Here is a 15113-nt window from a genome sequence, read left to right as displayed (position 1 = left end):
GTAACTTTATTAAAGAATATTTAACATTAAATTGTCAACATATTGGCGTAATGCTGCAATTACAAATGACAGAAATCCACCGAGTGCCACGCTTGTTAGAAACGAGTGTTTTCCATGAAGACACCCGTCTTGAGGCAATCTGGGAACCCATCGGTTACAACAACAAAAACTATTTTTTTCTCTAACCTCTGGGGGCAGCACCGTTTCAATGTGGCACCGTTTCAATGTGATGAAACAGGAAGTCAAGAGGCGCGGTCGGCAGCGGAAGGAAATCCCTTTCCGCTCCCTGCGAGCTCTGCCATTGGCTCCAACCGACCGGCTCCGCCCATTAATGGATTTATTTTCCGCTCCCTGCGTGTCGCTCTCAAATCCGTCCGTCGCTATGAAACAACAATAACAACTCTTAGCTCGTTGCTAGTAGCGAGTAGCAACTTGCTACACGCTGAAAATGGTAAGTTTTGACTACACACCGGTCACGTTCACTTCATTTTGATCAGGTAAAGAGCAGCATGCGTGCGATCGCTGTTGCATCCGTTTTGACCACCCGAGCCTGCCGACAGATTTTCGATGCAAGTCGAAAGTCTGTCTCGAGAGATTAGTCTTGAGGTGACACAAAATGTGACGGAGGTGGCCGCCTCCTAATTGTCTTTGCAGGAGAAACCCTGGACACAGACTGATAAGACTGAAATTCACCATGGAGTTGGTTTCACTATCTGCACACACTGTGGGGAACATTGCATTTGGCTGTGTCCTGTGTTTCTTGCTTGCTACTGTATTTTCTGTGTACTGGTGTGTGTTTTTTTTTTATATAATTGTGCCATTAAGTTAGCGGTTCATTGCAAATGATGCATTTATGGGAGAATATCTTTCCTGTTATTTTTTTATGTTTATTTCTTCTCTCTCCCAGCAACCATTTGTTTGTTGTCACATGTCAATCAGCTTATGAACAGAGCTTCAGGACAGAGTGATGACATGTCTTCTCTGTCATGGCAGCTTCAGGAGATCTTCCGTAAGAAAAATGAGAAGAGAGGGAGGAAAGGAGACGCTGAAAAGTCCGCCCAGTTGGTAAGACAGCTGGAGGGCAGTGTGTGTGTGTGTGTGTGTGTGTGTGTGTGTGTGTGTGTGTGTGTGTGTGTGCGCGCGTGCATGCGTGTGTGTAACCTTCAAGCCCTTCACTAATCACCCTACAACCAACAGCTCCAACGAGCAGGATGACAGGTCTAGACACATGTTGCTGTCATGCGTGGGGTAAACATACAATACACACGTGTTCCCTTTCTTGTGTGTTATGGAGATGAATCTGACTGATTTAGAATTAACTTCATATTAGAAGGACAGTGCATGGGCGTCTGGGTAGTTTAGAGGTAAAAACACTCATCGCTGCATTATTGTGCCTCCTCTAGTCGGTCGGGGGGGCCTGTTCCAGCAGGAGGGGAACTGGGGGGGAATAGTGTGATCCTCCCACGCGCTACGTCCTGCCGGTGAAACGCCTCGCTGTCAGGTGAAAATCAGCGGCTGGCGACTGCACATGTGTTGGAGGAAGCATGTGCTAGTCTACAACTCTTCCCAGCAATGACCGGGACAGCAGGAGGAATTGGCAAAGTACAATTGGCGGTGCAAATGGGAGGGGGGGGGGGGAACTGGGGGGGAAAAGGGACAGACACACCAGGAGACGTTGCTGTAGAATAAAAAAAAGTCAACACATCCATGCGTGTAGTTTGGCACAGCTCTTGTGTTACTTTTTGAAGGTTGCGAAAGGTACAAGCAGAGGTAACGACACTGCGTCAAACTAGACTTCTGGACATTTTGAAAATTACATTTTTCAAAGTTAAGTCTACGAAGTTTTGATTTTCACCTGTGGTCCTTGCCAGCTAACTGTCATCTTTATTTTGAACAGGCACACGTACGAGTGTCCCTTTTCCGGCTCAACACAACGTGTAGCCATGTTCCTCGTGCATGCTTCCTCACAGAAAGCCTTTCTAACAATGTGGAATCTCCTGTGTTGTTACTGTGACAGTTGTCCCTACTGTGTACTTGTTGTAACGGATACAGTTTTGGAAAAGAATGCATCATCATTTTCAACACCTCCGTAAGTGTAGTCCAGGGACAGTGCCTCCGTGAGTGTAGTCCAGGGACAGTGCCTCCGTGAGTGTAGTCCAGGGACAGTGCCTCCGCGAGTGTAATCCAGGGACAGTGCCTCCGCGAGTGTAATCCAGGGACAGTGCCTCCGCGAGTGTAATCCAGGGACAGTGCCTCCGCGAGTGTAATCCAGGGACAGTGCCTCCGCGAGTGTAATCCAGGGACAGTGCCTCCGTGAGTGTAATCCAGGGACAGTGTCTCTGTGAGTGTAGTTCAGGGACAGCGCCTCCGTGAGTGTAGTCCAGGGACAGTGCCTCTGTGAGTGTAGTCCAGGGACAGTGCCTCCGTGAGTGTAGTCCAGGGACAGTGCCTCTGTGAGTGTAGTCCAGGGACTCGGCCTCTGTGAGTGTAGTCCAGGGACAGCGCCTCTCTGAGTGTAGTCCAGGGACAGCGCCTCCGTCAGTGTAGTCCAGGGACAGCGCCTCCGTGAGTGTAGTCCAGGGACACCCAATTTACAGCCAATCACAGTAAAAAATATATACACAGGCAAGGAATGATGTCACTGTATTGTGGTCTCAGCTGGTCTTGAAGTTAAATCCCGAGTCCGGCTTGCCCGAGACCGAGACTAGACCAAGACTGATGGAGGGCGAGTCCGACACGAGACCGAGACCATCAAAATGTGGTCTTGAGACCGGTCTCGAGTACTCCAACACTAGATTGTACGTTTCTGCAATCCATGGAAACGTAGATTATCACGTTTCCATGGATCGCAGGAACGTACAGTAACGGTGACATTTTATTGTGGCGATTGGGTTGAAAATGATGCATCCTTTTGAAGAGTGTATCGGCAGCTTGTTTCCTTGCACGTACTAACATGTCTTCTCTTCCTCTCCTCTCCTCTCCTCTCCTCTCCTCTCCTCTCCTCTCCTCTCCTCTCCTCTCCTCTCCTCTCCTCTCCTCTCCTCTCCTCTCCTCTCCTCTCCTCTCCTCCCTCTCCTCTCCTCTCCTCTCCTCTCCTCTCCTCCCTCTCCTCTCCTCTCCTCTCCCCCCTCTTCTCATCTCTGCCTGCATGCTGTGTGCCCTCCTCTCTCTCTCTCTCTCTCTGTCTCTCTCTGTGTGTTAGACTATGCAGCTCTATGGATATCAGGTTGCCCCCATGAACAGCGTATGTATCAAAGCCCTTCAGCCGTTCTGTACATGGAGAAGCAGGTGGATGGAGGGATGAATGGAGGGATGAATGGAGAGAGTGAGGGAGGGAGGGAGGGAGGGAGGGGTGGTGATGTCAAGGTGTGTCCACTGTAAAGTCCACTCTCTTCTCTAACCCATTGATACCTGATGCAGCATTTGTGTGTGTATCCCTTTAAGACCGTGAACCGCATATGACGCGGTTCGCGGTCTTAAAGGGATACACACACAAATGAGGGATATACACGCAAATGCTGCATCAGGTATCAATGGGCTAATGAGTAGCTGTGCTTCTATCCCAACTAAATCCATCCAAAAAACAAACAAACCTCAGAAACACATGAAGCAGAAAAATGGAAACAGCATCCCTCGGCCGGGGGTTGCAGTGGACAGATATTTTATTCCGATATTTTACAGACATTTCAGAACGTCCAAAACCTCTTTGGAACTGTAAAAAGCAATCAACACATTTGTCTGGCCAATCGCGCCAAATGCGTTTCCATCACTATTTATCGCAAACATGTCTTTGTGGATCAAAGTTTTTCCACGCATAATACATGTTGGCTATGTTTTAGGGACATTATTGAATATTTGCCAATTCGTTGCGACTTTTTTAATTTAATACTTATTAATTTGCACACAAAAAAGGATGGAAACACAGCGACTGTCTTTGATGGATGTTTTGACAAAATTCGACATGAGAGGCAGCACTGAGCCCAATCTGTTTGGTAGATAAGAGGAATATGGACTTATAGAGGAAGGGATTATGGGGACAGGGGTTGTCTGACTAATCGAGCAAAACGTACCCTGTTTTTATTCGGCTAGCCTGATGTATTTTGTTTGGCCTACTTTCCTACATGACAGGGACTCCAGTAGGTCCGGAAGGGACTCCAGTAGGTCCGGGAGGGACTCCAGTAGGTCCGGGAGGTGTACATGTCAATTTCATCAGGATACTTAGAGGAGCCAATTGAATCCTCATGTCACCCACTTTTGTGTCTTTGAACCCCTCTAACCCCGACCCGGTCCACCTGATCCTCTGTTGTCCTGAAGATCCACTCTGTGTTCTCGTTGAAAGGATAGATGGATGGAGAGATAGAGAGCGAGGGGAGAGAGAGCGCTAGATAGAGAGAGATTGCGTCGGAGAGAAGGTGTCCATCTGTCCAGGCCAGATGAGTTGATTGATGGAGGTCTGATGGCGGAGGGAGGTCTGAATGGAGAGCGGGGCAGCAGAGGGAGGAGTAATGGCTTTAAGGGGTCAGGAGCTGAACTCTGCAGAAAGAGAGTGATGTGATTTAGAATGACTCGAGACACACAATCAGCCACTGGCCATTTTACACTGGATCTGCTTGTGATGGTTTTTTCTGAAGCTGTGACAGGAGACTGGGCCGCAGACAGAACATGTCCAAGCACATTCACCTTTCCATGATAAGAAAAGCAAAAGCTGTATTTAATGTAACACACGTGTCACGTCTGTCTGCTCACGTGCTATGGCGTCCATTAGGATGACGTTAGCTAGAATTGCATTCATTTCAGCTGAGAGATGATTCAGATGATTCTACTGATCACTTTCATGGATAGAAGTGCCTCACACAGAGTAGTACTAACACATTTAGCTCCTCCTTTGAAGGAGAATACTCTCAGATCCCTCACACAGAGTAGTACTAATACATTTAACTCCTCCTTTGAAGGAGAATACTCTCAGATCCCTCACACAGAGTAGTACTAACACATTTAGCTCCTCCTTTGAAGGAGAATACTCTCAGATCCCTCACACAGAGTAGTACTAATACATTTAGCTCCTCCTTTGAAGGAGAATACTCCCAGATCCCTCACACAGAGTAGTACTAACACATTTAGCTCCTCCTTTGAAGGAGAATACTCTCAGATCCCTCACACAGAGTAGTACTAATACATTTAGCTCCTCCTTTGAAGGAGAATACACTCAGATCCCTCACACAGAGTAGTACTAATACATTTAGCTCCTCCTTTGAAGGAGAATACTCTCAGATCCCTCACACAGAGTAGTACTAATACATTTAGCTCCTCCTTTGAAGGAGAATACTCTCAGATCCCTCACACAGAGTAGTACTAACACATTTAGCTCCTCCTTTGAAGGAGAATACTCTCAGATCCCTCACACAGAGTAGTACTAATACATTTAGCTCCTCCTTTGAAGGAGAATACTCTCAGATCCCTCACACAGAGTAGTACTAACACATTTAGCTCCTCCTTTGAAGGAGAATACTCTCAGATCCCTCACACAGAGTAGTACTAATACATTTAGCTCCTCCTTTGAAGGAGAATACTCTCAGATCCCTCACACAGAGTAGTACTAATACATTTAGCTCCTCCTTTGAAGGAGAATACACTCAGATCCCTCACACAGAGTAGTACTAATATTTAGCTCCTCCTTTGAAGGAGAATACACTCAGATCCCTCACACAGAGTAGTACTAATACATTTAGCTCCTCCTTTGAAGGAGAATACTCTCAGATCCCTCACACAGAGTAGTACTAACACATTTAGCTCCTCCTTTGAAGGAGAATACTCTCAGATCCCTCACACAGAGTAGTACTAATACATTTAGCTCCTCCTTTGAAGGAGAATACTCTCAGATCCCTCACACAGAGTAGTACTAACACATTTAGCTCCTCCTTTGAAGGAGAATACTCTCACAACAATACAGTTCTGCCCTCATTAGTAATGCAGGATTCCTATTGGAGGTGGAGCACAGAGTAGCATGTAAAAACAGGGACTTGTGCTGTCCAGTAGCTACGTGTGGATGATTTTAGTGCCTGGTGTTATTAAACCACCATTACACAGCTGTAACACTAAAGATCTAAAGGCTGACATCCACTTGTCTGTGTTTGGTCTATGAGCTGATCTCTCACTAGGACACACACACACATGCACACGTGCACACACACATGCACACGTGCACACACGCATGCACGCACGCACGCACACACACACACACACACACATGTGCACACGTGCACACACACATGCACACGCACACAGACACACAAACACACACACACATGTGCGCAAGCACACACACACACACACACACACACACACGCAGGCAGGCAGGCAGGCACTCCTTGTGCTGTCAGTGATGTGATGGATGGCTGCATTGTCTGTGTGAAGTTGAGAGCAGTGCAGGGTCACGTTAAGATGGCCGCCCGCTGCTGTATACTCCCAGGAGAGGGAGGCGAGGTGGGTGGCCACAAGGCAGACTACACTGTGAACTGTGAAGCACCATGCACATATCCTTCTCCTAGGCTGAGGTCTTCTCCTAGACATATCCTTCTCCTAGGCTTAGGTCTTCTCCTAGAGATATCCTTTTCCTAGGCTTAGGTCTTCTCCTAGAGATATCCTTTTCCTAGGCTTAGGTCTTCTCCTAGACATATCCTTCTCCTAGGCTTAGGTCTTCTCCTAGAGATATCCTTTTCCTAGGCTTAGGTCTTCTCCTAGACATATCCTGCTCCTAGGCTTAGGTCTTCTCCTAGACATATCCTTCTCCTAGGCTTAGGTCTTCTCCTAGACATATCCTTCTCCTAGGCTGAGGTCTTCTCCTAGACATATCCTTCTCCTAGGCTGAGGTCTTCTCCTAGACATATCCTTCTCCTAGGCTGAGGTCTTCTTGGGAACGTGTCTCTCTCAAAGCTCGTAACACGAGAATCTGCTTTATATGGTGGAAATATGCTTTTGAAATGTCTTCAGATATTCAGAAATACCTGAGACGTGCTTGATTTTATTCACCTTTTACATAATTATGTTTTCTGAGTCAATACAAAGGCCTGGCAAGTTAAATAACCAAATATCGGAGTATATGTACAGTATAATAGTATAACAGTATTTCAGTATTCTTTAGTGCAGAATAATATTATTAACCAAAACCACAGAAATGTTGTTATTCTAACGTCATTTGATTTATCTCTACCTTATGTTCATTCATAGTAGATGAAATGCATTTCACACATCATCCACCCCTCCCTCTCTCCGGGTTAGGGTTAGCTCCACCCCTCCCTCTCTCCGGGTTAGGGTTAGCTCCACCCCTCCCTCTCTCCGGGTTAGGGTTAGCTCCACCCCTCCCTCTCTCCGGATTAGGGTTAGCTCCACCCCTCTCTCTCTCCGGGTTAGGGCTAGCTCCACCCCTCCCTCTCTCCGGGTTAGGGTTAGCTCCACCCCTCCCTCTCTCCGGGTTAGGGTTAGCTCCACCCCTCCCTCTCTCCGGGTTAGGGTTAGCTCCACCCCTCCCTCTCTCTGGGTTAGGGTTAGCTCCACCCCTCCCTCTCTCTGGGTTAGGGTTAGCTCCACCCCGCCCTCTCTCTGACCCCTCCCTCTCTCCGGGTTACGGTTAGCTCCACCCCTTCCTCTCGCCGGGTTAGGGTTAGCTCCACCCATCCCTCTCTCTGGGTTAGGGTTAGCTCCACCCATCCCTCTCTCTGGGTTAGGGTTAGCTCCACCCCTCCCTCTCGCCGGGTTAGGGTTAGCTCCACCCCTCCCTCTCTCTGGGTTAGGGTTAGCTCCACCCCTCCCTCTCTCCGGGTTAGGGTTAGCTCTACCCCTCCCTCACTCCGGGTTAGGGTTAGCTCCACCCCTCCCTCTCTCCGGGATAGGGTTAGCTCCACCCCTCCCTCTCTCCGGGTTAGGGTTAGCTCTACCCCTCCCTCTCTCCGGGTTAGAGTTAGCTCCACCCCTCCATCTCTCCGGGTTAGGGTTAGCTCCACCCCTCCCTCTCTCCGGGATAGGGTTAGCTCGTTTTCTGCTCTTTTTGACACTAATGTGTTTCTCTGCTCAGTTCTTGGCACAACGGTTGGGGTCAATTCACATTCAAATCAAGTGCTTCAAAATGGAGATGATTGATACTGTGATTGATTGTTGTCAGTTGTAATGGCCAGTTCCTCTTTGATCAGCAGCATTTCATTATAGTTCAGTGAAAATATCTTAAATGCAGACGGTAGAGAGAGACCTTGGTCAATGAGTTTAGGTGGGCAAATAATTCTCATCGCCTGCAGTATTTGTTTTATTGTCCTTTCTGACACTATTGAAGAATCTATAGAGTATATACCCAGAATTTACAGTCTAAAACAATGTTAAGGTATTTCAAATATGAAGAAAATGAACCCAAATAATCTGTGTATGTGCTCATAATTGAAAGAAGCTGAAGTCTAGTCCTGAAGTGGTCGAGTTGGAAGTGAATTGACCCTTGGCCCTGCTTGACCGCTCCTACAGGTGCTTAAAAAAGACACTCAGGAGTTTGTGGCACGGAGTTACTGGGACGTCCTGAGGCGAAGCGCCAGTCACGCCCTCTTTTCTGACCTGGCGGAGGTACACACACCCACCTGCCCTCTACCCCTCCACCCTGTACTCCACCTCTACCCCTCCACCCTGTACTCCACCTGCTCTCTACCCCTCCACCCTGTACTCCACCTCTACCCCTCCACCCTGTACTCCACCTGCCCTCTACCCCTCCACCCTGTACTCCACCTCTACCCCTCCACCCTGTACTCCACCTGCCCTCTACCCCTCCACCCTGTACTCCACCCTCTACCCCTCCATCCTGCACTCCCCCTGCTCTCTACCCCTCCATCCTGTACTCCACCTGCTCTCTACCCCTCCACCCTGTACTCCACCTCTACCCCTCCACCCTGTACTCCACCTGCCCTCTACCCCTCCACCCTGTACTCCACCTCTACCCCTCCACCCTGTACTCCACCTGCCCTCTACCCCTCCACCCTGTACTCCACCCTCTACCCCTCCATCCTGCACTCCCCCTGCTCTCTACCCCTCCACCCTGTACTCCACCTACCCTCTACCCCTCCACCCTGTACTCCACCTGCCCTCTACCCCTCCACCCTGTACTCCACCTCTACCCCTCCACCCTGTACTCCACCTGCTCTCTACCCCTCCATCCTGTACTCCACCTGCTCTCTACCCCTCCACCCTGTACTCCACCTGCTCTCTACCCCTCCATCCTGTACTCCACCTGCTCTCTACCCCTCCACCCTGTACTCCACCTCTACCCCTCCACCCTGTACTCCACCTGCCCTCTACCCCTCCACCCTGTACTCCACCTCTACCCCTCCACCCTGTACTCCACCTGCCCTCTACCCCTCCACCCTGTACTCCACCCTCTACCCCTCCATCCTGCACTCCCCCTGCTCTCTACCCCTCCACCCTGTACTCCACCTACCCTCTACCCCTCCATCCTGTACTCCACCTGCTCTCTACCCCTCCACCCTGTACTCCACCTGCCCTCTACCCCTCCATCCTGCACTCCCCCTGCTCTCTACCCCTCCACCCTGTACTCCACCTACCCTCTACCCCTCCATCCTGTACTCCACCTGCTCTCTACCCCTCCACCCTGTACTCCACCTGCTCTCTACCCCTCCATCCTGTACTCCACCTACCCTCTACCCCTCCACCCTGTACTCCACCTACCCTCTACCCCTCCATCCTGTACTCCACCTGCTCTCTACCCCTCCACCCTGTACTCCACCTGCTCTCTACCCCTCCATCCTGTACTCCACCTACCCTCTACCCCTCCACCCTGTACTCCACCTACCCTCTACCCCTCCACCCTGTACTCCACCTGCTCTCTACCCCTCCATCCTGTACTCCACCTACCCTCTACCCCTCCACCCTGTACTCCACCTACCCTCTACCCCTCCACCCTGTACTCCACCTGCTCTCTACCCCTCCACCCTGTACTCCACCTGCTCTCTACCCCTCCATCCTGTACTCCACCTGCTCTCTACCCCTCCACCCTGTACTCCACCTGCTCTCTACCCCTCCATCCTATACTCCACCTGCTCTCTACCCCTCCACCCTGTACTCCACCTGCTCTCTACCCCTCCATCCTGTACTCCACCTGCTCTCTACCCCTCCACCCTGTACTCCACCTGCTCTCTACCCCTCCATCCTGTACTCCACCTGCCCTCTACCCCTCCATCCTGTACTCCACCTGCTCTCTACCCCTCCATCCTGTACTCCACCTGCTCTCTACCCCTCCACCCTGTACTCCACCTACCCTCTACCTCTCCATCCTGCACTCCACCTGCTCTCTACCCCTCCACCCTGTACTCCACCTGCCCTCTACCCCTCCACCCTGTACTCCACCTGCCCTCTACCCCTCCACCCTGTACTCCACCTGCCCTCTACCCCTCCACCCTGTACTCCACCTGCCCTCTACCCCTCCACCCTGTACTCCACCTGCTCTCTACCCCTCCATCCTGTACTCCACCTGCACTCTACCCCTCCACCCTGTACTCCACCTGCCCTCTACCCCTCCACCCTGTACTCCACCTGCTCTCTACCCCTCCATCCTGTACTCCACCTGCACTCTACCCCTCCATCCTGTACTCCACCTGCCCTCTACCCCTCCATCCTGTACTCCACCTGCTCTCTACCCCTCCATCCTGTACTCCACCTGCTCTCTACCCCTCCATCCTGCACTCCACCTGCTCTCTACCCCTCCACCCTATACTCCACCTGCTCTCTACCCCTCCACCCTGTACTCCACCTGCTCTCTACCCCTCCATCCTGCACTCCACCTGCTCTCTACCCCTCCACCCTATACTCCACCTGCTCTCTACCCCTCCACCCTGTACTCCACCTGCTCTCTACCCCTCCATCCTGCACTCCACCTGCACTCTACCCCTCCACCCTGTACTCCACCTGCTCTCTACCCCTCCATCCTGTACTCCACCTGCACTCTACCCCTCCATCCTGTACTCCACCTGCCCTCTACCCCTCCATCCTGTACTCCACCTGCCCTCTACCCCTCCATCCTGTACTCCACCTGCTCTCTACCCCTCCATCCTGTACTCCACCTGCTCTCTACCCCTCCATCCTGTACTCCACCTGCTCTCTACCCCTCCACCCTGTACTCCACCTGCTCTCTACCCCTCCACCCTGTACTCCACCTGCTCTCTACCCCTCCACCCTGTACTCCACCTGCTCTCTACCCCTCCATCCTGTACTCCACCTGCTCTCTACCCCTCCATCCTGCATCGCTATGTCAAGTCAGCCAGAATACCACTGCAAATTAACAGATCATTTTCAAAATAAAAGCTTGACTTGACATAACCTTTTGGAGCAATATTACCCATCTGCGACTGCAATACAACAGACGGATCACCATGATGTCACACTAACAACAACAGTCACTTGTGGTTAGACAACAGACGATTGTTTTGTATGTCGAAAGTTTTCCGCAAACTTGTTTCTTGTTAATATCTGTGATCATGTTTAAAGATATGTACCGTAGTTAAACACGGCAGGCCGACCTATCTGACGTTTCTGCTGAGCTTATTTCATAGCCAACTGTGTTAGCCTCTTTGATAAACAAAATATAACGTTAGCTAACAGCGACAATGCTGGTCAGACTAACTGCTAGTTTTGGGTGAACTCAAGCTGTCATTTTCTTGAGTCTGTGGCCCAACAGCTAAATGAGGTCTCCAAACTAACGTTAGTGAAAGTTAACTCAGGGGTTTTCTACCTTTAAGATATTGTAAACTAAACATTGTGATTCTCTCTATAGACCAATTATACGCCTACGTCACAATGACAACAAACAGCGTCAGATGCGCAAGATGGAGGCAGAAAGACAGACTCCGCGCAGCCCTGTCAAGTAGTTTTCCAGTCGCCCGAAAACTATTCGAGCTAGATATGTCTTCGTGTTGTACAGTGGGATGCCAGAATCGGAAAGCTATTGTAGGAGAGTATTTGCGTCCGCCTATTCACACTTAGTTAATAAAATAATAAACGATAGAGCCAGGCTGTAACGTTATAATTCACCTAATTCTCCCCACATATCCTGTTCTACGCAACTCGAGGGAACATACACAGCCTCGCACACACGCAATAGAACACAACACAACACTGAACAGTCTGTTACACTATCTACAAAGCAAGCACTAAAGTTTTACCGAATCCCGTCAACTCATACTGCTTTTAATGCTAACCGTAAGTGTCTTTGGTTGCAAGCCGAAAGAGGAAATCGTTAAAAATGCCCGACTTTGCAGTGCTCGCTCATTTCATATCAGGTAAACTGTAGTAGGCTGCAGCCACATCGCTCGGTTAGTTAACAACCAAGTAACGTTAAATAATGTCATTATTGAGTTGAACTGATTGGAACGAGGACATCATTAAAAATGCCTGACTTTGTAGTGCTCTTCATAATCAGGTAAGCTGCCTGAAACTGTAGGCTGCTCAACATCGCTCGGTTAGTTAGTTAGTTGACCAAGTAACGTTACATAATGTCATTATTGAGTTGTGTGCATTATCAACATAACAATATATCTTTGCAAGTTACAGAATACCGTAATTATCTACGCTATCCCCAGTTATAAAGGAATGCACGATATGTATTGCTGGCCATAGGCTTGGCCAATTGACAGCGCCAGTGCGTATGGGTGGGTCTGTAAGACATATCCCATTAAACAACGTTAATTTCGATGCATAACATTGCTTATCACTAGGCGATAAGCTGTGGTAGTAAGCCGAGAACTGCATTTTAAAACTAAAATATAACTGTGTGTTGCAGATGGGCACAGAGCAGTCCTGACAGCGGGGCTTTCACACAGTTCTCGCTGTCTGTCAATGCAAAGCTGACGGCTTTCTGCCTGCACGATGCGCGCGCAGCTCAATGTTGACAAGCTGTATAAGGGGTCTATAGATCTATAGATTAAAATGGACTAGAGAGTAGACTTCCTCGTGGTGTCTTTACGTACAGTAGCCTATGCTGTCTGAGTCTTTGTTTGTGAATCGTGTACAGGCTTGTAGATAATGATGGATAAATGCAGTGACATTTCTTTCTCTTTGGTACTTTTCTTGCTCAAAAAGAAGTTGGTCATTATATTAAGGGTTCAGTAAGTTACAATCGGTCTTATTCCTTTCTGCTGGCTTGACACTAGTAATGTCCATACATTTTATTTCTTTCTGTCTTTGTCTTTCTTTCTTTCTTTCTTTCTTTCTTTCTTTCTTTCTTTCTTTCTTTCTTTCTTTCTCTCTCTCTCTTTTTTTCTTTCTTTCTTTCCCACCTACCCTGCCCCACATTCTCCCTCCCTCTCTCCTGTCATGTACATTAATATTTGCTCTATTTTACTCCATCATCCAGCCGTTCATCTCATCCCAAAAACGTTCTCATTTCACTTAGTTGTTTTCCACCCATTTCCTTCTGCCACTCATTCGTTCCTGAGCAACAAATATAAGGATAATTTTGCTCGTGATATTTGTCCACGTTAATTATTTTGATTTCAAAAGTATTTTGTCGTGTTTGGTGCAGTGGTACCGATGTAACAGTGTATATGTCCTTGATGTGAATTCGATGTTAGATATTCAAATGTCCATGTTGAGTGTAATAACCTGTTGTGTTTCTCTTTACTTTGTTGTGTTACCTGCTCTCCGTCGTTCGGCCTCTTCAACATGCTTTTGTATGTGTATATGTGCCTGGTTGTCTTAGTGTTGTAGCAGTGTCTAGTGGCCAAATCATTCTCAGTGTGTCTACTATTGAGTTTGAATGGCACTATGCAGAACACATACAAAACACATACTCATCTTCAACCACTTACAAATGATGAATCACCTTCAAAAGGTGCACACATTTTTAGAGGTATTTGGGAAACTTTCAAAATAAAATTGCTGCTGAGAAATTATTGAGAAAGAATACAAAATAACAAATAGTAATCAAATAAATCACTTTCAACATTACTTGCTGACACAGCTTCTATGCTAAACATCGCATCTTGCATTTCATAGAAAATTCCGACTTCGCCACAGTGGTGTTGACCGTTTTCTCGGGCCGTTCAATGTGCCGCTCAACTTGTAATTCCCGTATTCCCAGCAGCACAGGCGGCGTAACTGATGCTGAAAAGCCAGCGTCACGGTACTGGTAATGATTAATAACAGCTAACACACTGCTAGCAGGCTAGCTGCTATAATGACAGGCTGCGTGCTGCGCTGGCAGCGGAAGCTAAGGTGGAGGTAATGACAGTGGAGGGTAATGGGACTGACCTTGTATTTACACCGGGGGCAGCCTTTCATCTGGCGGTACGTCAGAACACAACACATCAGATGGGAGAGAGGGGGGCCGGGGGGTAGAAAGACTGTATAATAATATGGATGTTGCCACCGTGATGTCACCCATAGAGAGGCAAAGTGAACGTCACTTCCTGCTTCACCACTGTACCAGAGATTTTCATCCGCCATTTATTTTCCCATAGACATTTCGTAAAATGCTTATAATTTTTTTTTTACTTGGTCAAACCAAACGGTTCAGCTATATTTAGAATCGGGAGAGACAATAGAACATTTCACTCGGACCAAAACTTTAAAAAAAAACATAGATTTTTTTTTCTTTAAATCCGCATTTTTTTTGGGGTCAGATTGAAATGTTATGTGGTCTCTCCTGTTTCTAAATATATCTGAACCGTTTGGTTTGAACAAGTAAAACTATTTTTATCAGCATTTTACGAAATGTCTATGGGAAAATAAATGGTACAGTGCTGAAGCAGGAAGTGACGTTTCACTTTGGCTCTCTATTGGCTTGTGGACTCCCATTTTGAAGCCTTGAGTTTGGCATTTTCACCGTCGCCATCTTGTTTATTTGGAGCCAGAAGCAGCTAGCGAGAGACCAGGCCTTTCCCACAGAGCTGAAGCAGCTAGTGAGAGACCAGGGCTTTCCTACAGAGCTGAAGCAGCTAGAGAGAGACCAGGGCTTTTCTACAGAGCTGAAGCAGCTAGCGAGAGACCAGGGCTTTCCTACAGAGCTGAAGCAGCTAGTGAGAGACCAGGGCTTTCCTACAGAGCTGAAGCAGCTAGTGAGAGACCAGGGCTTT

At 48.4% G+C, this 15113-nt stretch overlaps 1 protein-coding gene across 1 annotated transcript in view; it reads left to right on the top strand.

Annotated features, from left to right (window-relative positions):
• The window catches only part of LOC310793984 (calcium uptake protein 3, mitochondrial-like), a gene marked incomplete at both ends in the record, with an annotated part of 61146 nt that overhangs the window by 22379 nt on the left and 23654 nt on the right, over positions 1-15113 (top strand). Inside the window, 3 exons of the mRNA XM_083655864.1 lie at positions 994-1065; positions 3203-3244; positions 8506-8601. Coding sequence (XP_083511990.1) covers positions 994-1065; positions 3203-3244; positions 8506-8601 — 210 coding nt within the window. The remainder of the gene's footprint in view (positions 1-993; positions 1066-3202; positions 3245-8505; positions 8602-15113) is intronic.

The sequence above is a fragment of the Poromitra crassiceps genome, assembly GCF_964638095.1.
Source record: "Poromitra crassiceps genome assembly, chromosome: 19".
Lineage (NCBI taxonomy): Eukaryota > Metazoa > Chordata > Actinopteri > Beryciformes > Melamphaidae > Poromitra > Poromitra crassiceps.
This window is presented reverse-complemented; position numbering and strand designations above follow the sequence as displayed.